Raw genomic sequence first — 26,145 nt, forward strand, 5'->3', positions numbered from 1 at the left:
ATTCTTTGGCATTGCCTTTCTTTGGGATTGGAATGAAAACTGACCTTTTCCAGTCCTGTGGCCACTGCTGAGTTTTCCCAATTTGCTGGCATATTGAGTGCAGCACTTTCACAGCATCATCTTTCAGGATTTGAAATAGCTCAAGTGGAATTCCATCACCTCCACTAGCTTGGTTCATAGTGATGCTTTCTAAGGCCCACTTGACTTCACATTCCAGGATGTCTGGCTCTAGATGAGTGATCACACCATTGTGATTATCTTGGTCATGAAGATCTTTTTTGTATAGTTCTGTGTATTCCTGCCACGTCTTCTTAATATCTTCTGCTTAATATCTTCCTTGCAGGTACACTTTGTTTACTTTGCCTTCTTAGTCTCATTGCTTATTGCAGTCTTAGGAGCATCATTGATGTTCATGTACCATTTTCTGTCTGAGCCAATCAAGGACTGCCCCGCAAGTCAGTTAACTTCTTTGAGTCAGTGTTCTCATCTGTTGAAAAGAAAGTGAATGTACATGGACTGTAAACATCAAACATGATAGAAAGTTTTAAAAATCAAATAAGAAAATAAAAGCAGTCTCATAAAAGTGGTTTATGGTTAAAAGCTTTTGCACAACAAAGGAAACTCTAAGCAAGGTGAAACGACAGCCTTCAGAATGGGAGGAAATAATAGCAAGTGAAGCACCTGACAAAGAACTAATCTCAAAAATATACAAGCAACTCCTGAAGCTCAACTCCAGAAAAATAAACGACCCAATCAAAAAGTGGGCCAAAGAACTAAACAGACATTTCTCCAAAGAAGACATACAGATGGCTAACGAACACATGAAAAGATACTCAACATCACTCATTATCAGAGAAATGCAAATCAAAACCACAGTGAGGTACCATTTCATGCCAGTCAGAACGGCTGCTATCCAAAAGTCTACAAGCAATAAATGCTGGAGAGGGTGTGGAGAAAAGGGAACTCTCTTACACTGTTGGTGGGAATGCAAACTAGTACAAGGACTATGGAGAACAGTGTGGAGATTCCTTAAAAAACTGGAAATAGAACTGCCTTATGATCCAGCAATCCCACTGCTGGGCATACACGCTGAGGAAACCAGAATTGAAAGAGACACGTGTACCCCAATGTTCATCGCAGCACTGTTTATAATAGCCAGGACATGGAAGCAACCTAGATGTCCATCAGCAGACAAATGGATAAGAAAGCTGTGGTCCATATACACAATGGAGTATTACTCAGCCATTAAAAAGAATACATTTGAATCAGTTCTAATGAGGTGAATGAAACTGGAGCCTATTATACAGAGCAAAGTAAGCCAGAAATAAAACACCAATACAATATACTAACGCATATATATGGAATTTAGAAAGATGGTAATGGTAACCCTGTATGTGAGACAGCAAAAGAGACACAGATGTATAGAACAGTCTTTTGGACTCTGTGGGAGAGGGAGGGGGAGGATGATTAGGGAGAATGGCATTGAAACATGTATAATATCATATATGAAAGGAATCGCCAGTCCAGGTTCGATGCATAATACAGGATGCTTGGGGCTGGTGCACTGGGATGACCCAGAAGGATGGTATGGGGAGGGAGGTGGGAGGGCCGTGCAGGATGGGAAACATGTGTACACCCGGGGTGGATTCATGTTGATGTATGCCAAAACCAATACAATATTGTAAAGTAATTAGCCTCCAAATAAATAAATGAATTTATATTTTAAAAAAGTGGTTTATGGGTTATGAAGTGCTTATGCAAAAGTGGTGGTTGTTATGATTATTTTTCTCATCTTCTTCCAAAGCACCTTAAAACCCGTTAGAGTCCCAGTAATATTTATTTTGACCATAGAGATTTGAAAGTTTTTTATAGCTGATTGATGCATAGTTTGGTAATTGTTTTGCTTGTATGCAATTATAATTTTCTTTGGTTCTTTAATACTGAGGCCGGTCTGTCAAAATCAGTCCTCAATATTTGTTGGACTGTGTTTTAGGGACATATTTTTGCTGCTGCTTTAGGAAAATTCTGTAGGGTAGAACTAATAACACACTCTTTTCTGACACACATATGGATTCAAAAGCTGAATATAGAAGAAATGAAATCTCTGATTCTTAGGTTTCTCATCTGTAAAATGGGAGTGAGAATATCTTCCTCATAGGACTTTGTGGAAATTAATGAGCTAATATGAAATGGTAGCACACTGTGAAGCATTGAAATGCTCAATAAAAGAAGCAATAAAGATGATATGAAGAAGGAATAGAAAGAGAAAGAGGTCATTCCAGCGACGTGTCTTCATATGTGTCAGAATCAGGACTGCATGTAGCTTTCGTGCCCTTTAGGTGCCTGTCACTGGCTGTATGAAGAGATTAAAGTCAGAGTCATATGTGCACCTCCATCACTTTACACAGATACACTTTACACGGTAAACACTTTTAAGTAAAAAATGACTATCAAGTCTTCTGTAACTGTGGTTTTAAAAAAAATGTCAATTCTTATTCTAGTTGCTTCAGGAAACAGAAAATAAGTTAGATACCCACAAAAAATTCTACATTTAGTTTAAAATGTTTTTTGTTTTTATTAATTGTGTGTATTTGACGTACATTTGAGACCCAAATAGTTTTTTTTTTAAAACAGATCCATAATTAACATGACTCCCTTTGATCTTTAAACATAATTATTTCCCCCCCTAATATGTTCAATGCTGCTGAATTTCCTGCTGAAATAAATAATACTCAATTCATTCATTGCTTCTTCCATAGTTATAATCCATATATTGGAACAATTGAGTTAATTAGAGTTAAAAATCATTTGATAGATGGTCTCCAGTAATAACTACTATATAATTTAAAACTTTAACAGTCTCAAAAATGGATCAGAAGTACAGATTTAAAACAAATGCACATTTGTGCATTGAACCTTTTCTAAGATGTGAAATAACAGCTTTGAAGATTACCAAACCGCATGTGAATCTTACACAATATCACATGTTGTATGTCTGGCCTTTTTTTTTAATGGACCACTATATAATTATTTCAGGATGTAAAATTAAAATTTGAGTAGAAATAAAACAATGTAGTTGATTGTGGATTTTATTGCCAGTAGTGAGGGATAAACTTCTATAAACTTGCATTCAAAAACAAACTCTAGAGGAAAGAAAGGCCTTTTTGTAAGTTTGTGGTTCCCATAAACAGGCTTCACCATGTTTAGCTTTTTATCAGCATATGAGATCTGATTGAGTTTAAGAGTCATATTGCTTTTTAGAGCTGGTATAATATCTAAAGAGAAAAGAAGTAAGAGAGAAAAAACTGGACCCTTCAGTTCTGAATTCCCTTTCTTTGATGTTGACTTCATTTAAATCATTTGTTGGAACACTTTGCTTAAATTGCTGATTTCAGAAAAGCTGGCAGTATAATAGTACATTGTTTCTGACCAATAAGGTGGTTATTTGAGTCAGAGCCAAAACTAACAGTGTCAGAGGGCTTTTTTTGCAGGTTCAAGTCAGGTTTACTATAATCCAAGATTGTTGTTAAGGACTGTGAGTTCACTACTTGAAATGGTAAATAAAATATTTCAGATTAAAAAAAAAACCCAAAACTGTGAGTTCAACATTTTGAGGAAACACATATTATGAGGCCCTCAAAGTTTTACCTGATGAATTTAAGAAGCTTGATATGTGTGAGACATGTTTGCCACGCTCTGACAAGAGATGGCAGGCTGTTTCTTTGGGGAATGATTCTTCATGACATGTGGCAGTAAGCCACAAAGGCCCGGTAAAGTCAGTGGTACTAGAGTAAACAGCACTTCAGAGCTTCAGGGAATGGGACACACACACACACACACACACACACACTCACACACACACACACACAGAGTGTTTTATATGTATGTGTGTATATATATATATATATTTACCACATCCTATTATATGTATTGCTACTCTTAATGTTGAACTCAATACTTATTCAGAATACCCCCCTTATGGGATTTGTTGTGGCTTTTTGTGTTGTTGCTGTTGGTTGCTTTGTAGTTAAAAATCATGTTTTAAGAAAATTTAACTGAAGATTTGAGGAGCTAATGAGAAAGAAATGATTTGTGGTTATACGAAGAAAACCCCCAAAGACAATGTGTGATTGAAGACTTTTAAAGAGTCAGTATTGCCAGCTGAGCTCTTTGTGAACAGGCTGAAAGTGGAGTGCTAAGAGCCAAGAGGTTTAATGAAGTCCCACTACAGAATTTAACAAGAGAATGATTTGTGAGAATGGCTTCCCCTCTCCTAACTGTTCTGATCTGGTGGCATAAATAGGATGCTGAGCTCCACTCCTGCTGTTTTTTTTTTTTTTTTTTTTTAAATGGTATTTGATTTGATTGAGACTCAGTAGCATTATGGCCTATGATTCTTTTCCTTTATTTTTTTTTTTTTTGGTAGAAAGGATAAAGTAAAGAGCTTCTTGTGTTCTTATAGCCTTTCAGAGATAGCCATTTTGACTCTAATGACTGCTGAAGATGTGACATTCCCTTAGATTTCTTTGATTTACTCATGAAGGTTTTGGGTTGCTTTCAGTTATTTCACACAAATTGATATAAATCTTGAAAATTATTCAAAAGAAAAAGCAATTCTCCACATAACCTTCCTATAGAGAACTTGAAACACTATCTTTTTTTTTTTTTTTTTTTTTTGCCAAGCAAGTATTTGAAGAAATAAGTAGAGCAGTCAGGTACAAGAAATAATTGGTACATAATGTGATTCTGTGACAAATACGGACACAGCACCACACTAGTAAACAGCACATCATGGATCTTCCATTGTGTTATGAGCTTTACTGGAATTTATTCATCTACATAACAGTGGATACATCTTTCTCATTGCTCACTTATATAGATGGATGACTTCGTAACCATCTTTAGAAACCTACATTCTGAAATAATGAAAGCAACCTGGAAAGATGTAACTGAGTTGTGTGAATCTGAAGCATCTGCATTACTCAGCCTGAGAATGAAATTTGAAAAAGTAGATTAGTCTCTTGCTCTAGTCATTTATGGGTAGCTCATTTTAAAACATTAAATTCATTACCAACAATCTTACATAACTTTAAGATGTGAAATTATGTTGTGATTTTGTGAATAGTGTAAAAAAATCCTAAGTTAATTTACATTGATATATTTATTCTGTTTTATCCAGAATTACTAGGACATAAATGATTGAGGTAACTCATTGTTTAAGAGAGAATAATCATAAAGAGAATGATTTTAGACTGTTTGACATTAAGGACAGCCTTTTCTTGTGATAAACCTGGATAAATTAAATATGCAAGATAATTAAAAATTATGGCTTATCAATGCATCTATATGTATCAAATTTTATTATTTGCTTGCTATCATTTTAAATATTTTATAGGTATACACAGAATGAATAATGATGCTGAACAGTATTCATCCTTACAGATTCACAAATCATTTCTATATATTCCAAACATTAGGGTCATCACTAGAATAGTTACATTATACAGCAACTGGTGTCCTCTGAGCCTTATTTCAACAATTTAAAATGCAATATGCTTCTTTTTATTTCATTTTTTAAAAGATTTTGTATTAATTAAAAATTACTACCTATTAATATCTTACATAAAGTTTGCAAAACTGATTAAAACACCATGAGCATTTTAATTGCTTTTAAACTGTTATACTCTCTACTTGATAAATAATGTGCCAGTATAAACACACCTATGGAAAATACTAAAATAAGTATAAGACAAAATGTAGCTGAGTAATTGCTTTATAGCAAAATTATGAGAGTAAGAAAATATTTCAATGGTTGTTAAAGTTAGCTTTAGCTGTAGGGCATTTATTTTGTGGGTCAGTGTTATTAGGAGAAAATTTAGAGCACTGCACAATTAAAACTGATAGATATGGCATTTTAAACCAGAAGGGAAAGAGACACGTGTACCCCAATGTTCATCGCAGCACTGTTTATAATAGCCAGGACATGGAAGCAACCTAGATGTCCATCAGCAGATGAATGGATAAGAAAGCTGTGGTCCATATACACAATGGAGTATTACTCAGCCATTAAAAAGAATACATTTGAATCAGTTCTAATGAGGTGGATGAAACTGGAGCCTATTATAGAGAGTGAAGTAAGCCAGAAGGAAAAACATAAATACAGTATACTAACGCATATATATGGAATTTAGAAAGATGGTAACAATAACCTGGTGTACGGGACAGCAAAAGAGACACTGATGTATAGAACAGTCTTATGGACTCTGTGGGAGAGGGAGAGGGTGGGAAGATTTGGGAGAGTGACATTGAAACATGTAGAATATCATGTAAGAAACGAGTTGCCAGTCCAGGTTCGATGCGCGATACTGGATGCTTGGGGCTGGTGCACTGGGATGACCCAGAGGGATGGTGTGGGGAGGGAGGAGGGAGGAGAGTTCAGGATGGGGAACACATGTATGCCTGTGGCGGATTCATCTTGATATTTGGCAAAACTAATACAATTATGTAAAGTTTAAAAATAAAATAAAATTAAAATACTTATGATTATAAAAAAAAAAAGGTACTTTTAAAAAGTTGATGTTGTGGATGACAGAAGAGCCATTTCAAACAGTGTTCTTTTTAGATCATTAGTAAAGAGATTGAGGGGTGGGTGGCTCAGACAGTAAAGCGCCTGTCTACAATGCGGGAGACCCGGGTTCAATCCCTGGGTCGGGAAGATCCCCTGGAGAAGGAAATGGCAATCCACTCCAGTACTATCGCCTGGAAAATCCCATAGACAGAAGAGCCTGGTAGGCTGCAGTCCATGGGGTCGCTAAGAGTCAGACACGACTGAGCGACTTCACTTTCACTTGTGTTTTTACTTAGGCTTTTTATTCCCCCCAATGAATAAATACTAAATGAATAAATATAATTGATAATAAGTAAATTTGACCTGATTTAGGCTTATTGGAAATAATGATAAGTTACATAATTTCTGTACTGGATTGTTGAGATATTGAATACTAGACAAGGATGAGGTCTCTTTTTTACTTAAGAAAGAACTGAGGTCAGAGTTGTTTTTATAATGTATAGCAAACTGAACATATACATTTGATACTTGGTTGCATACATTTGACGTTCACAGTAGTTATCTTAAAAGGTTACATCACATCATTTTGCAGAGATGGAATTGGCTGTTTGGACATTGTTCTTTTTTAATGAGAAAATAGAATATAACATGAGTCATTTCCTCCCCCAAAACCTTTTTATGTGTGTTAAACATGCCCATATGTGACACAGAATAATTATGTATGCATGTTAATTTCATATATTAATATAAAGAATATTCATTTAAATAATGTCTTTTCTGTTAAGGTATAATTAGTTTTAGGTGTACAATATAATGATTCTATATTTATATACATTGCAAAGTGATCAGCACAATATGTCTAGTTATCCATCACCATATATAGTTAGAAATTTTCTCCTGGTGATGAGAACTTCTAAGATTTACTCTCTTAGCAACTTTCAAGAATGCAGTAGTATATTAGTAAATATATTCCCTCTATTGTACATTATATCTTCCATTATAAAATTTATTTATTTACTATAACTTGGAATTTGTAACTTTTGACCTCTTTCATCCATTCCACGTCCCCCTCACCCTCAACTTAGGCAATCATCAATCTGTTCTCTGTATCTATAAACTTGTTTTGTTTAATTTTTTGTTTTAAATTCCACATATGAGTGAGGTCATATAGTATTTTTCTTCCTCTGCCTGACTTATTTCAATTAGCATAATACCTTCAGGGTCCATCCATGTCATCTCAGATTACAGGATATCCTTTTTGTGGCTTTATAGTATTCCATTGTGTATGTATGTATTTATTTAGCTAATCAGTTTATATTTCTTTATCCGTTCATCCAGTAATGGACATTTAGATTTTTTCTAAGTCTTGATTATTGTAAATAATTCTGCAATGAACATAGGGTGTGTGTGTGTGTGTGTGTGTGTGTGTGTGTGTATATATAAATTAGTGTTTTTGTTTGCTTTGCATGAATACCCAAGAGTGGAACTGCTGGATCATATGGAAGTTTTATTTTTAATTTTTTGAGGACCCTCTATATTGTTTTCCATAGTGGCCTCACGCATTTACATTCTCACTAATACACAAAGTATACTATTTTCTCCACATCCTTGTCAACATTCCTATTTCTTGTTTTTTGTTTGTTTATTTAATATTCACTTATTTATATGGCTGCATGGAGTCTTAGTTGCAGTATGCAGAATCTTTAGTTGTGGCCTGTGAACTCTTAGTTGCAGCATGTAGAATCTAGTTTCCTAACGAAGGATTGAACCCAGGCCCCCTGCATTGGGAGTGTGTACTCTTAGCCACAGAGAAGTCCCTCTTGTCTTTTTAATTATAGCTATTCTAATATATGTGAGGTGATATCCTATTGTGCTTTTGATTTGCATTTCCTTCAGGGTTAGTGATGTTGAGCATCTTTTCATGTCACTGTTGGCCATCTATATGTCTTCTTGGAAAAATGTCTAGTCAGATTCTCTACTCATTTTTCAAATCAGATTATTTGTTTTTTTGCTATCGAGTTGTATGAGTTTCTTGGATAATAACCCCTTATCAGAAATATAATTTGCACATATTTTCTCTCATTCAGTGGCTGCCTTGTAAATAATTTTTCATTGAAAGTTATTTTGTTTATGTCATGGAGCCAAAAGATTTTAGAACCAAATTTACATTAGAATAAGGTTTAATAAGGAGGAGAAGGGGACGACAGAGGATGAGATGGTTGGATGGCACCAACCATCACCATCCAACTCGATGGACATGTGTTTGAGCAAGCTCTGGGATTTGTTGATGGACAGTGAAGCCTGGTGTGCTGCAGTCCTTGGGGTCGCAGAGTCAGACACGACTGAGCAACTGAAATGAAGGTTTAACAGTTTTTTTTTAAATTTAAACAAACAAGTCATGCAGTATTCCAAAAACAGCAAGAATTAAAAGAGCTGGACAGACCTGAGTGCCAATCTTCCATGTCTTACCTGATAAATGATTTTAAGAAAATTACTTAACCTTCATATTTCTCCCTCTACAAAATTGGCATATTGAACTCTTGTACGGAGTTGCTGGGAAGGTTTCTAGTGTATGATCTGACACATAGTTACCTAACGTTGATGGATCTTCATTAAATTGAGACGTAAAAGGTTATGTGATTTATGCAGGATATATCTGATAATTTTGCAGAGAATCTGATCCAAAGTTATTTAACTGTCAGTTGAGTAGTTTTATTATTATGCCATCAAGTACTTTAATGCTGACCCTCCATGACTTATGCTATTTGAAGATAAGGGTCCCAGATTTTCAACTAAACAAATTTTGGAGCACCTTCTGTGTATAAAACAATACACAAGACACAGTGAGTGCATAGATAGTAAGCCTGCTTTTATGGAGCTTATTGATAAAGAGAGATATACACAAATATCTATAGTATCAGCAGAATTTAAAAAGTGGATTTTTAAAGGTATGGGTGGAAGAAAGTGCCTTCAACTGGGGACATTATTGTCATTTGTTCACTCTTTCAACAGATATTTGAATGCAATGTAAATAGTGTCCTCAACTCGATAAGTTTTAGAGAAATGACGGAAAACAAAATAATTAAATACTTGCCCTCATAGAACTTACAGGCTATTTTAAGAAATAGACATCTATAGAATAATTACAAATTTATAGTTTAAGACTATAGTTAAATGCTCTAGAAAAAAAGTTTAGGTCTCTGTGAGAACATAGTAGCATTCTGATAAGATTTAGTATCAAATTTAAGGTAGCTCCTTGAAGAAATATTTTTTTGTTTGTTTGTTTTAGCTAAGGGCTGAGATGAGTAGGAATTTAAAATAGGAGGATCTCAGGGTATAGCATAAACAGGACCAGAAGTAATAAGGAGCAAAGGTCACTCAAGAATGAGAAGAAGACCTACATAGCTAAGTTAGAAAGGTGGGGGAGGGAAGGAATATGAGAAAACACCAAAGAATTACTTAGCAAGGCCATGTTAGGGATTTTGCTCTAAGAGCAGTGAGACCCTATTGAAGGCTTTTGCGCTAAATGTGCTATAATAAGATTAGTTTAGTTTTTAAGCATTCTGGTTGCTTTGTGAGGTTGGAATGGGAAAAAAGCAAGGCATTATTTCTGGTGATTGCTGTTGCATAACTTGCCCGAGGTGGTGGTAATAGAGTTAGAAAGAGGTGGATGGAATGGAGAAATAGTTATGAAGTAAAAGCTATGGAATTTGGTAATGAATTGTACATCTCAAGGAAGAAAAAAAGAAAGATCTAGGTTTCTGGCTTTCTAAATTGATTTAGGGACTGTTACCACCAAAATTACAAGGAGATCCAACCAGTCCGTCCTAAAGGAAGCCAGCAGTCCTGAGTATTCATTGGAAGAACTGATGTTGAAGCTGAAACTCCAATACTTTGACCACCTGATGCGAAGAACTCCCTCATTTGAAAAGACCTTGATGCTGGGAAAGATTGAAGGCAGGAGGAGAAGGGGATGACAGAGGATGAAATGGCTGGATGCATCACCAACTTAATAGACATGAGCTTGGGTAAACTCTGGGAGTTGGTGATGGACAGGGAGGCCTGGCGTGCTGCGGTCCAGGGGTCGCAAAGAGTCGGAAGCGACTGAGCGACTGAACTGATACCGATACCACCAAAAAATGATCCTGAGATCCTATGTCAGGTGGCATACACATCGTCATAGATTGCTGGATACCTGCATTTCAGTTTCAGACTCTTTAGCAGGCAAATAACAAGTTTCACCATTTAATAACTGTTTTGGGGTACAGTGGGGACATTTTTAGAAATAGAAGGGAATAAGGAGTTTATTAACTTTTTCTGGCATAGTGCAAGGTATTTTGTGTATCAGGCATAGTGCAAAATATTTTGTGCAGATAGCAAAGTCTTCAGTCATGGTTCTATTGGCATTTTGGGTTGGATCATGCTTTGTTATGGGAAGCTTTCTTGTGTGTTATAGAATATTTATCAGCATCTCTGACCTCTGCCTTGTAGACGCCCAAAGCACCCCCACTTCAGCTGTAACAATCAGAATTGTTTCTGGAGCTACTGTCCTAAAGAATAAAGTGAGATAGTTAAGTGGAGGGGAAAAGTTCATGGTATTTTATGTACCAATTAAATATATTCTAAAAATGTCCTTCTTAGTCACTCTATTTTGTATGCCTGAAGACTTGAAAGACATAATGACAGGCTTTTATGTTAAACTCAGTCTTTTCCCTAAAAAGAAATCATATCTCATATTAACATATCTTGAGAGTTTTTAATTGTTAGAGATAATATCATTCACGAGTATCTATGCATATAATTTCTCTGGTGTAACAGTGACTGGGTTTTGTCAATTCAACTGCAGATAGCTTCAGTGCTTAAATATTTGAGTGTTCTTCTATTTTATTCAAATGTATTTCTTCTCAAAAAAATCTTATAACTCACTACTTTATTCATATTCTTCTGGAATGTGATATTTACAATTCCAGTCTGTAATATTTGTTCATTGAACCTTGCTGTTCAAAAAGCACAATGTATGAGAATGAGAAAAATCACATCATTTTAGGGATTCACTACTGTTTAGCTACTAATAATGAAAATAATTGTATGACCCATTGCTGACAATGAAGAATCTGGATACTTTATCTAATTCATAAGTACAAATTCAAAATTTTTGCCATTATGCTTCAAAAATAAAGATTTCAATATGAAAATATCCAAATTATAACTTTACCTTTGTGCTAAACTTGCAAATATTTTAATTTCTTGCAATTTTCTGATATCAACTGGATTTATATTATGAGATATGTGTTTAAAGTACCTCATCAACTTTAGGTAATGTTAACTGAAAAGAATATTTCCCAGGACATTTTCTAGTAGGGTATCCATTTGTATGTACATAATTAAAGGAAAAATATTGGAGGCAGAGGGGTATATCTATTGTCCTGCTTTACCTCTGAATTTCCATAGTCTTAAAATCACAGTGTAGAAAGCACTTTAAGAGTCAACTACTCTATTTCTTTACCAGACAGGGTTATATTGCTAAGCTGTTGTGGCCAAATGGAAATAAATCCCATATTTAAAGACCTCTAGAGACATCACAGTTGGCAACCAATTCATGGTTCAGTGACCTTTACTGTTAACTGCTTCTTTTCTCTACTTTTCCTAAGTATCCATGCTATTATTTAGGCCCATTATCTTCTTCTCTTCTGGCCTAAGTAGTTATAAAGATTGGCTGGTCCCTGTATTTATTAGACATAATCTGAAGATGTCTTAAGTATCTGTCCAGCTGACTTGTTTTCTCGGACCAAAAAAAGGCCTCTTCCTCCGGCTTCTGTGTAATTTTTTCAAACATTTATCATCTTTCTGGCTCATGTCTCCTGAATATGACAAGCAGATAGAAGAAATGAGTCTTTTATTTCTCCTTTCCTCCCCACCTCCCTTGCTTCATTCTTTGCTTCCTTCATTTTTGTGTCTTTGCTCTTAGCTTCTTCTCTTATTTATACCAAAAGATTATTGTCTGAATAGTGTACATTCTTAGAATACAGAAGAGTTCAGACTAATTAAATAATCTGGAGTTTTTTGGTGACCCATTCAAAAGAGGAAGAAAATCTTTTACTCTATTATCATGTGTATGTGTATTTGTGTGTAGGGGAGGAGGGCGTGGGAGAATGGGAGAGAGAAAGGCTAAATTCCCTATACCATTTTAAACAGTTCATTTTCTAAAAACTGTTACTCAAGTACGTAATTTGTATATCTCCAAATATTTTAGAGTGCTATCCCATTTCTCCTTTTGAATCAAAAGGGTACCAGAATTTTATAATTATATTATATAAATGTGTGTGTGTGTGTGTGTATTTTAGATTTTGCTTAACTCCTCTTCCTCCTGCACCCAACCTCAAGAAAATAAAATCTAGGTGAAAACACTGTGTTTCATATACAAACTCGGATTTAGGGCAAATTCTCCAATCCTTCACCCCTTTCCAAACTCCCTACAATGTAAAGAAATTTCAATCTGTTCCTGAAGATGGATTATAATCCGCACAATGTTGAAACATTAAAAGACAAAAATTAGTAAGGTTTTTTCCTCTTAAAAATATGTATTTATTTTGTAAAGTTATTTTAACTTCCTATTTGGCACATTTACCCTGAGTATTTTTGTCAAAATATTATTTGTCCTCATCTTCAAAAGTGTATTATTTTTTCAATGCCTATTGACATAAAATGTCACTTCAAGATAAGAATTGATTTAAAGTTGATTTACCCTTAAGAAATGATTACTTTTTTTCCCCCCAAAGGTGAACTTTTTACAAGGCTTTAAGTCTCTTTTCTTCTCACCTGTTACTTTCCCATGTCTTTTTCAAACTATAGCTGAATATTCTTTAAAGAATTTTAATATCATAAGGAATACTTTAAAATTGCTTTCATGCATAGGTAGTAAGGATTTTAGGTTAAACAGTTTATGTAAAATGAAATAGATTATTTGTCCTATTGCATATCATTCTCCCCAAACTGATTAACTAGTAGGAGAATTTTTACAGACTTGGATTTAGTCAAGAAACCTGGAAGACTGTCTTCAGTTAGGCATCTGTAACCTTGAAGAAGTTATTTTTAACAATTTAATTTCTTAGACTGATAAATTCTAAGGTCACTTCCAGAGCTAACCTTTTATTGTTTTATTAGAGATAGAGAGACAGGCTTTTCCTCTTTCTTAAGAGGAAAGGGATTGGGATAGAGGTGCTCCCAGCCTTTAAAGCAGAAAAAGAAGTTGAGAAGAGTTCTGTAGTGGGTGGGAAACAAGTTGCTCATAAACCAGGGGCATTAGAGGATAATGAATGAACAGGATCCAAAAGACCCATTTTTTTCTGATTCTTTCTGAACTAATCTAACTCAACAATAATGGGCACTGCCTGTTGTGTAGAAGGTCTCTGCTTTCTGTATAGGGGAAAAAAAATATCCTCCATCCTGACTGCGAGAAATATGGAGAAAGGGGCAATCAGTGAAAAACTTAAAGATTTAAAGACATTTCTGTCATTTATTCTCAATGAGTAAAAGGATTTTATGTGGAGGATCTAAATGGCATTTATTTGTTTGCTGAAACTAGAACAAATGAAATTGTGTCCGGCAGGTTTTCATTTAGATAAGAAGACTCACTTCCTGATAGTCATGGTTGTTAAAAGCTTAAAAGATCATTCAAGATAGAGTCCTCTCAAAAACCTCTGATGTTTTAGGAGCTTCTGTGTTAGATGTTGTCTTAGATAAGTTTTAAGGTCCTTAACAGACTTTGAAATATTTTACAGTTATCAATTTCCATTGATGTTATATGCAAGCACACTAGCCGGACATTCTTAAACACACTGGATTTTAATTAAAAGATTCAACTGCAGTTCAGCTGGTAAAGCCTACAAGCAAGGGAAAAGTGCCTTTTAAAATTTTAAATGAACTAATTCCCAGTGATTTTTTTGGTTTCTAACATGTTAAATATTTTTGAAACTGTTTAAGAAATTTTAAATTACTGAAAATACATGACTAGAAACTATTGATGAATCATTCTCTGATTTCCTGACTTTCAAAAAGGCTTGATTTTAACTGTATTAGTCTAATCAAATTTATTTTCAGAGATTACCCAAAAGATAATTTTATAACTTTGTGTTTTCTCAAAGCTATGTTGCTGTAGTTATCAGGTTTCCTTTCTTGTAGTTTCTGAATATTTCTTTCTGTCATTTAAAAGACAGCATCTTGAAGCTTTTGAGAATTTAAACAAGCCCCATCTTCTCTGTGTGTGTTTTTAAATCTGGATGGCATGTTTGATGCTATGATAAACATTATGCCTGAGTAAATGAGATTTTTTTAAACTTTTCTTGCCTGCATGAATGAAAAATTAGAGATTTTACTTTAGAGTGAAAAATAAAAACAATCTATTTCACTCACACTAAAGAGAACGTGTGAGTTAAAAGTGTATTTCTGAATTACCTTTCAACTTTGCAGATGTGGTAACAATAGAGAGAACAGAAGAACACTTCTTTTTTAAAACTACCATTTCACAGTAGCAGTGCTTAGAATAGTTCATTTATCAAAGGCACAGAAATGCAATCAAGTCTAATTAATTGTGACTTGCTGAAGACATGGGCATTATTTATTTGAGTAAAATGTATTGTGGGTATCTACTGGGCTATTATGAAAAGGCTCTGCATTTGACAATAATTACCTTTGTTTCTAAATGAGCAAAACAATTGCTTTCCAGTATTTTAAATATGTATTACTCAAGCTTTCTATGTTAAAATATTCAGTGTTTCAGCCCTGAAAACAGGTAATGTGACTCTAACTTTACTAGTGTTATTAAGTTTTCTGTTTTCATAATGTGTTTATGTTTTTTCCTGTTTTCTCATCGAAAAATATGCAAGGATACAAATGTAACACTTTTTATTAATGACACTACTCAGCCGATGGTCATGACCAGCAACACCTGGGTTCTGCAGAATCCCTTGTCATAGTCCTGACCTATATAATCATAACCTGTATATTAACCAGATCTAAGGGTGATTCTAATGCTTATTCAAGTATGAGAAGAATGGGTTTAATAGAATATCATTGGCAGCATGAACCATTTAAAAATTAATTTGATGGTGGAGTTATAGGATTTAACACTTTATCTTTGATTAAGATGTTTGATTTCTACTCTTATGTGGCATTAGCAGTAAAGATTTATAGTATTTTTTTCTTTTAAACCCATTACATTTATAGTTATCTGATCCTGTCATCTGGTAGCACAATGTAAAGTCATTGAAAAGTGTTTTATACTTTTATAGCTATTATTCATTGTAGCTCTGCCATTTAATAAAAGTAGATATTTTAAGATTCATTTCTATTTTTCTTAAATGATTTATGATGATATAGAAATGCTAGCAAATATAATTCATTCATGGATAGTATGAGCCATGTATCCAAATATTAATGTGTTCTTTTTATTTAAAAGAAAAGATCATTGGTTAAGTCAAATCTTACTACTTTTTCTGTTTCATTTTCAGTTTCTTTATTTTTATTTATTCCATGTTTTCTTTTTTGTTTTGTTTTAGTTGGGTCTGGTAAGTTGACATTTTATTGGCCATCTTCTAATCATCGTGTCATTGTGACTGGAACTTCTCTTGCCCTTTTCCATCCATACCCTTCCATGTCCTTCAACCAATCAGCCTCCATGTTTCACTTGTCATTGGCCACAAAGACAGACTGCACAGAATAAAGTCTGCAGGAAGTATGGGTAACTGTGACAAAGAGTGAAAGGTAATGGGGTTGCTAATTTTATCTTATTAAATGATGTGTGATCTGCATCCTTTTATTTTTTTCCTCTTTTCTAAATGAGTGATAAAACAAGGAGTAGGATTTTATCTTGCTTAAGTACCATTTCAGTTTATATCTTATGAGGTAAACAATGAACAAAATAGGTGCCCAGAGGAGAATTTGTGTTTGGGAGATCTAAAATATGTTTATGAATTCATCCATATCTGTCTGAGGTTAACTGTTGTTCAGTAATAGTCATTGAAAGTCCTATAAGTGAATAACCTTGCACTTAAGGCTATTTGCACTCATTTTTATTTCTATGTGTCAGATTCGTTTCATATGTAAGAAATAACCACATGATGTGTTTAAAATGTATCAAAATTTGCTATAATAAAGATCTGTTGTCATGTAAATAAAATTTTTTGAATACTTTCACTAATCAATATTTTGTGGAAGGCGTCCAGTCACACACTTTCAGGATGCTAGAGCACCATCTTTGGATATTTCTGTATGGTGTTCCATGTAATAATTTTGACCCCAAGAAAAATCTATGTTTTAAATTAAAAATCTATACAAATATTCTAAAGATGTCATTTCATACTAACACAGATAGGAAGGTGAATTGTTCAATAATGGTAATGCAATAATAAACTGTTTGGGAAAAAAAGCTTTCCATATGTGCAAAACTATAGTTGGATTCAAATTTAATGAAAGCAAAAGTGAAGGATGAAAGTGAAGTAAACATTTATATAATATAATTTATTAGGTATTATGTGATCTCTATTATATAATTATATTGACTGAACAACAAACATGCCCAACTACATTAGAAAAAACTTTAATAAATGGAAATATATATATATATATATATATATATATAAAATGTTTCTGAGAAATGGATAAAACTAGTCTATCATTAGTCCCTAGAAATCAAAAAACTAAGCACAGGAACACAATATCCACAATAAATGAGATATTAATTACAAAGTAATGTGAAAATAAATGTTTAATCTCACTAATATAAAAGTGCCAATTAGGAGATTCTAAGTTTGGCAAGGTTGTTAAAACTCAGTGTTTGTGAGGTTTGGGAGGAGAGTTTCAGTTGAAATCAACTTGAATAAAATTGAAAAGAATGTTAACTTCACCAGTGTGTTTAACAGTGGAAATTAGAATCTAGATTTAAAGACAATTGATTAGTTAAGTAATTAAGGTAACTTAATGTTTATACCGTTAAATAGTCATTTAGGTGATATTGTAGGAGAATATTTTAGAACTACACAGTCCAATTTGTATGGCTGCATTATCAGTAGATTTTCTTTTTTTCTTTGCTTTTCTAATTTTATTTCCAACACTGCACATATGTGACATTAATAACATGTTTATCTATTTTTATAGTGAATTTAAATTTTGTAGCCTTTGAAAAATATCCCAGCATTTTATCATAAACATCAATTCGATGCACATGGTAATCTACCTTCTCAATCTAAATATAGGTAATGATGATAGAAGATAGATAGAGGCATATTTAATCCATTTAAATTTTTCCTTAAGATATGTCTACATCTAATATCTAACATACATGTAGAAAAGGATTTTTTCTGAGACATGCCTTCTAGCTGGTGTCATTGTTGTTCTTGGCTGAAGAATATGCCTATAAGATATAGTATATTCATTTCCAGGCAAATGCCCTGTGTGGAAGGGTTGCTGCAGGATAAATGCAGTTAGCGTAAGGGTTTGTATTCCTTGTTCCCACGTCTTTGAGGTTTCAGGCGAGCTGGCATTTTATAAAAGAAACATGGATTCTGGCACATGTTATTAGACATGCTGCTGGGATTTAGAAAAGAGACCACCCGAAGTTTTTACTTGTCTGAGTGATTTGAACATTTATATTTTCCTACTCAAATTCCCTGCATATATTGGAAAGTCATATTCTCCCATTCATTTAATTAATCATTTGGTTTTCTTTCATTGAAACAAACCAAACTCTTTTCTGGATTTAGCTTATTATCCAGTCTTAGTCCTTTCAATTTCCGGTCTAATTTCTATGTCAATTATTCTAACCCTTTACTAAGGAATCAAATGCTCCTGTATGGATGTGTGTGGAGGAAAATCCCCAGGCCATGATGCACACGCCTGTTATTATACCTGGATAATGATGGTGTTTACCAAAGTCATGAGTAAACCACTCAATTACAATCAGAGTTTTTTAAAAAAATTATAAGCTAGAACTTCAGTATTACCAAATTGAGCTAAACTTATTCTCCTAACGTTGTATTTTCTTCCGTGTAAGTTATAGGATATTTGAAGGCATTTGCCCTGATTTTTCAGGTCTCCTGTAATTTTCTAGTCAAATGGTATAATTTCTACTAAACCTCAATTAAAAATAAAAGGGGAGTATAGGAGAAAGCGCACTCATCTAAAAGTTAGGAAATATAATTGCTTTCTTCAGTTTGGTGACCATGCAAGCTGTTTTACATATGCATTTTCTTTTTAAAAGAGGTTTTATATTTCACTTTACACACCTGTATACACACAAATGTAGAAAGTTTATATTTTGTAAATTTTATAAACTTTATATTTTAGATATTATAAATACTTGTATAGATGTCCCAGATGCAATTGACCAAAAAATATTTAGCAAGAGAAAACAGTACCATTTCGAATCCTCACCTTCATTAACAAAGAAGTCATATTCTTGTGAGCAGACTGGTATGTGAACATAATCTGGGTATACTTTTGGTTCATATTCACTTTAAGAGCTTATCCTAAGTGACCGACATAAGCATATTTTTAAGGAAAAGTTTAGAAATAATGGAACAGTCTTAAAAAGTGGATTATGCTGTATAAACTGTAAATGTTTCTGATTTGAAACATTCACTTCAATTTGAACTGAAACAAGAAATGAGAATAATTAAGCATTTCAGACAACTGATAAGAAATGAATTTGAAAAGTGTAAACAGTAGGTAGAAAGACTTAGATTCAGTGCACATTTTTTCCAAGCATAAAGCACAGCCCAAAACAAACTTTTTTTTTTTAAAGCCAGTGACTCCATCAGCACACCTAATGTTTTCAGCTGCCACTGCTCTCAGTGTAACTGACACAATTTTCTGACACTCTATTTACTGCTGGATGAAGTGGCCATTTAAGGCTGTATAAATCAAACAGTTTGGACAAAGCTGGCAGTATTTATAATGTCAGGATGAGCAGATGTTTCCAATTTGCCCTCATTTCCATATATATTCTGTTTGAACATGCCCTTGCCTATGTAAATGAAAGAGGCATTTGACTCCACCAGTACTTTAAATTCATTTCCATTCAAGTAATTGGACTGAAGATTTTAAATGGTTATACTTTCCATAGTAGCCTTTTAGGAGCTTTTCAGTTAAAGTAATTTTAGGACCTGCCTACATCAGGAGGTTCTTGTGTGTAAGATTAATGTCCATACACCTTTAAGCAGCTCTAAATGAGGAGAAATGTTTGTTCGTTCAAATGTCGAGTGTATGTTGAATGTAAAGGGTCAAATTGTAGCTCAAGAAGTCTTTTTAACATTGAAGTCCATCTTAGAAGATCAAGTAATTAAAAAAAAATGTCTTTACAAAACTACCCAGATTCTAGTCTATAAATATGCAGTTAACAATTTAGCTTCAATTGAATTAAGGGTGAAAATTGATGCATTATGTATATCTAGATAGTATGTAACAAGTGATATAAATTAATGGCAGCACTTGGAATATCAGCAGATTGTCTCAATTAGGACAGTGACTGCATGCTTTTGATTCAGGGTAATCTGTTTCATCTCCTTCAGAACCTCCACATTTTGTTGTGAAACCCCGTGACCAGGTGGTTGCCTTGGGACGAACGGTCACTTTCCAGTGTGAGGCAACAGGAAATCCCCAACCAGCTATCTTCTGGAGGAGAGAGGGGAGTCAGGTATGACCTTGTTCTAATATTTCAGTCAGCACAGGTGAAATGCCATGTAGATAAGAAAAAGCAACAAATGATTTAGTCACATAGCTGTTGCTTTAAGAGAACTGAGACATCTCTGAGTGACCTGAATATTTCAACAGTAAAACAGAATTTTAATTCTCAGATTTTTCCTGCCTAGTTTTGGTACACCAGGTGGTATATAGAATAGTAATTGTTTAATCATGAAAATTTATTCCCAATTTATTTCCATTTTCCAGTTTATTTCCTTTATTTTCAATTCAGCCACATTAAAAAAAAAACTAGTTTTTTCTCAAGTTTATTCAGTTAGTTTTAACTTTTCTTATTCAGATAATTGTACTTATATTTAAAAATAGATTTGCACACATTTAAAACAAAGATAATGATGTCAGTGCAATTTCTCTGAAAGCACTAGGAATCTGAAGTGTATTCTTGGCTTCTTTATGTTTTATCTATCATATATCTATCAATTAAAGATTCATCAAACTATGTGAAAGTCTCTTTAGCATAGATGTTATGTTGGATGTAATTCAGTATATTTTAATTCTTTGAAAACTGTAACATGTGATCACTTTTGCTATCAAGTCCTACTCTCTATACCTTTTTATAAACCAGAATTTTCTATTTACAGTGAAGCTAGAATATAGAGATATGTGTTCTTAAAAATTAAGTTTCCTTTTGGACTTCAGCTTATTAAAGAGCTTATTAAAGTCTTATTAAAAGTCTCTTATTAAAGAGACTTCAGCTTATTTTGAAACACTTTCACTTTAAAAATAATAGGAAACTTTAAAAATAGTTTTAAAAATACATTTTCTTATCGCTTAGTGACTTGAGTTCTTCAATAAATGGACACATCTTCCTTTACATATTTCTGATACTTGTGAAAATTATTCTCATTCATTTTTAATAATATTATTCCTAACCTCTTTTATTTTTTGTTTAAATCAATCTTGAGTATGTTGTCTTCTGATCTTCTACTATGTTCATAAAAATTACATGGAGGTAATTTACTGACTATACTCACTAATAATTTGTACACCGTGCCATCAAGTTAACTTTTATTTTCATTTTGGTAGCAAATATCAACTTGATTATGGTATGGGGGCTATTATTTGAGTACTGATATCTTGGTTGGTTCTAACACATTTCACTGGGCTTCAAAGGACATAATTAGCTGACAGAAAATTAAAGACGAGAAAAAATATTTTAGTAGAACAGGAGGAATTGAAAGTATATTATACATGAATATCTGTGTATCAATAAGAGTAAATCCACTAGCAGATCTTCTTAGTAGAATAATATTTAGATGATCCATTTAGTTATTTAAATAGATCATTCATTGTCATCTAATGTCTATATCACATTGGAAATAATTTTTTATTTGATTTGGTTTGATTTAATAACTCACTATTTCTTAATATTTTGTTATTGAATACATATCATACACTAGTAGTTAAGCTTTTGTAAGTGATGCATGTTAAAAGGCACCTAAAATTTTTAAAAAGTAGCAAATTTATTTGATTAGAAGAAATGTTGATATTATTTATTTCATGAAAAAGAATGATACTAAATGTTACTTTCCATGAAATATACACTCCTTCCAATGAGCAAGATATTTAGATTCAAAGAGAGAAATTTGTACCACCAAGTAACATCACATATTGTCTAGAGTTTGTTTTTAAGATAACTTTCTACAGAAATAAAATTCCATTATGAATTCTTAAATTCAGTATTTGAATTTAAAATCTACAATAGATATGTTCACCATTTAACCAGAAAAATAAGAAACTTGACAATTTGATAGAGATTACAGAACTTTTATAATGGACACGTAACAGAGATTCTTGTGATGGTACCAAAATGATAAACTTAATTTGTTGGAATGTGTTTAAATTTTAATGTTGTTTATATATTTAAAGATTTAATGTTTAGAATTCTAATAGTCACATCTATGTGAAACAAAACTTTTGAGTCTGTTTACTGAAATATGTAAAACATTTAACTCTAATAGTATCTCATATTCTTTTATAAATAGTATTGTTTGACATTGAAATTATAAAGGCATATATCAATATTTAGAATTCGTTTAAATTTTCAAATAACCCCATTTAAGTTTAGATGATTAAACTTTGTGCATTTGTATGTGTGTGTGTACCTCTGTCTATGTGGGTATGTGATAGGGAATATTTAGTTTATTTTCATACATATGTTTGTATATGTATAAATATTTATGTGCTGCTGCTGCTATTTATGTATCTGCTTATATAAAACATAAAAACATGTTGGAAACTAGCAATTAACCTATTATTCTTTCCTCCCAAATTCTGGGTTCTAGAATCTGCTTTTCTCATATCAGCCACCACAGTCATCCAGCCGTTTTTCAGTCTCCCAGACTGGTGACCTCACTATTACTAATGTCCAGCGATCTGATGTTGGTTATTATATCTGCCAGACTTTGAATGTTGCCGGAAGTATCATCACAAAAGCATATTTGGAAGTTACCGATGGTAAAGTAGAGCATTTTATTTCAAAATGGCAAAGTTTGGCTTAGTGTCTAAAGAGAATGCCAGTAAGCACACTTATTTTCAACTTTGTATCCTTTCTTACAGTAAATTTGATATAAGGCTAAAAGGATAAAGATTAAAGTGATTAAATGTAAAATCATTTTTATTTTAACTAGGCTATATGAAATTTCTTGCATCAAATTCGATTCATAAAAGCATGACAATTATACAAGGAAAGTTTACACTGAATACTTATACACAGGACTGTGTCCATGTTTTGAAAAATAAAAAATTATTTTAAAATCTCTTGGTATAAAACATCATCCTTTTTCTTTCTTCCAAATCATGAAGATAAGATGAATTGTTGACAGATCCTTCTCACAACTCAAGATGACCAAGTTTTTGTTCTGTTTATCAACTCTTCTAAGCATGATTAATTAATGCCAAATATAAAGATGCAGTAGTAGAGAAATCTGAATTTGAGCAAACTCCTGGAGATAGTGAAGGACAGGGAAGCCTGATGTGCTGTGGTCAATGGGGTTGAAGAGTTGGACATGACTTCGAGACTGAATAACAATAGAGAAAATCTCCAAACCATAAGATGGAGAGCAGTAAGAAGGAAAGGAAATATAAGTAAGCATATAAATATATAAAAAGTATATACAAACAGATTTCCTCTGCTCTTTGAAAATAGAGCATTCCTGTGAAACAGAAATATAAGTAGAAGTGGCATAAAGTGAGGAAATAATTGTTTCTTTTCATAAAACTGAAAATCCACTTCAGATTTATTTCAGTTAGTGAGCAAATACACTAATGTGCATGCCTGCATGCTCAGTCATGTCAGACTCTTCGTGACTCCATGGACTATAGCCTGCCAGGCTTCTCTGTCCATGGGATTTCCCAGGCAAGAGTACTGGGAGTGCGTTGCCATTTCCCTTTCTAGGGGATCTTCTCGACCCAGGGAACAAGCCCACATCTCCTGCATTGGCAGGAGGATTCTTTACCACTGAGCCACCTAGGAAGCCCTGTATTAATTAATATAGGTCTTTCATAAAAGCAAAAAAGTGAAAGTTACTCAGTCATGTCTGACTCTGTGACCCCATGGACTATACAGTCCATGGAATTCTATAGGCCAGAATACTGGAGTAGGTAGCCTTTCCCTTCTCCAGGAGATCTTCCCAACCTAGGGATCAAACCCAGGTCTCCCGGCTTGCAGGCAGCTTCCTTACTAGCTGAGCCACAAGGGAAGCCCAAGAATACTGGAATGGGTAGCCTATCCCTTCTCCAGCAGATCTTCCCAACCCAGGAATCGAACTGGAGTCTCCTGCATTGCAGGTGGGTTCTCTACCAACTGAACCATCAGGGAAGCCCTCATAAAAGCAAACTGGCTCATAATGAACTTTCAAAAACTGGAGAGTACTTGTATATACGTATATATATATACATAAAAGAAATACGTATGCACTCTTTTTGTTGCTGTATAGTATTCCATTGTAGCTTACACTTTATTTATGTTTATGTTTGTGCTCTTCTATTGATGGGTTATTTTCAATTCAGGACTTTTATTGATAAAGCTAAATGTTTCTGTAGACGACTATGGGTGGGCATATGCACTCAGTTATCCTGGTTTGCCTTTTCATGGATGCATATACTCTACTCATTTCTCTCTCTCTCTCTTTTTTTTTTTTTTTCATTTTCCCATGTAGTCTGGATATATCTTTGTCTGATACATGTATTATAAATATTTATTCCCAGTCATTTGCTTAATGATGATTTCAGGGCTTAAAAAATTAATTCTAATGAGAACCAATGTATTATTTTTTCTCCTGTGCTTTGTCCTTTTAGTTCCCTAGTCTACCTTAAGATCATGAGGATATTCACCTGTTTTTGTCTGGAATCGTTATTGTCTGTATGTTTGAGATTTAAGTTGTTAATCTTTAATTAATCTTTGTTTATGGTATAAAATAAGGGTCAAATTTGCCTTTCTGCCCTTATATGGATCCTAAATATTTCAGCATCAGTTACTGAAAAGGTAGCCCTTTCCCCGGTGAATTTCACTGGCATGGTAATCATAATTCAAATGAACATAAATGTAGTGAAAGTGAAAGTCACTCAGTCGTGTCTGACTCTTTGTGACCACATGGACTGTATAGTCCATGGAATTCTCCAGGCCAGAATACTGGAGTGGGTAGCCTTTCCTTTTTCCAGCAGATGTCCCCAACCCAGGGATCAAACCCAGGTCTCCCGCATTGCAGACAGATTCTTTACCAGCTGAGTCACAAGGGAAGCCCAGGAATACTGGAGTGGGTAGCCTATCCCTTCTCCAGTGGATCTTCCCAACCCAGGAAACGAACCGGAGTCTCCTGCATCGCAGGGGGATTCTTTACCAACTAAGCTATGAGGGAAGCCCCCATAAATGTAGTAACCTACTTCTATTTTTTCTGTTATATTCCAGTTATTTATGCCAGTATATGTGATCTTAATTATTATAGCTTTATAGTAAACCTTACAAACTGGTAAAGTCTCCAACTTTGTTTTTCTTGTTTTAGGTTGGCTGTTACAGGCCTTCTTCATTTTTTAATAAATTTTTAAAAACTGGTCAATTTCCATACACATAATACACACATACACACACACAGATATACATACATATCCTAATATCCTAGGCAGACAAAAAAATCAGAATTTTAATTTTAATTCCACTTTAATTATTGAACAATTTAAGGAGGATTAACATCTTAACAATCCGAGTCTTCCAATTGAGGGAATATTCTGTCATACATACACAGTATCCACCAAGGTCTGACACATGGTAGACACTCACTAAATAAAAAGTCTACAAGCCATAAATGCTGGAGAAGGTGTGGAGAAAAGGGAACCCTCTTACACTGTTGGTGGGAATGCAAACTGGTATAGCCACTATGGAGAACAGTGTGGAGATTCCTTAAAAAACTGGAAATAGAACTGCCTTATGATCCAGCAATCCCACTGCTGGGCATACACACTGAGGAAACCAGAAGGGAAAGAGACACGTGTACCCCAATGTTCATCACAGCACTGTTTATAATAGCCAGGACATGGAAGCAACCTAGATGCCCATCAGCAGATGAATGGATAAGAAAGCTGTCGTACATATACACAATGGAGTATTACTCAGCCATTAAAAATAATAAATTTGAATCAGTTTTAATGAGGTGGATGAAAACTGGAGCCTATTATACAGAGTGAAGTAAGCCAGAAAGAAAAACACCAATACAGTATACTAACGCATATATATGGAATTTAGAAAGATGGTAACAATAACCCTGTGTACGAGACAGCAAAAGAGACAATGATGTATAGAACAGTCTTATGGACTCTGTGGGAGA

The 26,145-nt window shown here is 33.9% G+C and overlaps 1 protein-coding gene across 1 annotated transcript in view; it reads left to right on the plus strand.

Annotated features, from left to right (window-relative positions):
* The window catches only part of ROBO1 (roundabout, axon guidance receptor, homolog 1 (Drosophila)), a 1,299,652-nt gene that overhangs the window by 1,187,478 nt on the left and 86,029 nt on the right, over nt 1-26,145 (plus strand). Inside the window, exons 9-11 of the mRNA XM_010844344.1 lie at nt 16,126-16,134; nt 20,134-20,258; nt 22,609-22,780. Of these exons, the coding sequence (XP_010842646.1) occupies nt 16,126-16,134; nt 20,134-20,258; nt 22,609-22,780 (306 nt within the window). The remainder of the gene's footprint in view (nt 1-16,125; nt 16,135-20,133; nt 20,259-22,608; nt 22,781-26,145) is intronic.

The sequence above is a fragment of the Bison bison genome, unplaced genomic scaffold, assembly GCF_000754665.1.
Source record: "Bison bison bison isolate TAMUID 2011002044 unplaced genomic scaffold, Bison_UMD1.0 scf7180017864200, whole genome shotgun sequence".
Taxonomy (NCBI): Eukaryota; Metazoa; Chordata; class Mammalia; order Artiodactyla; family Bovidae; genus Bison; species Bison bison.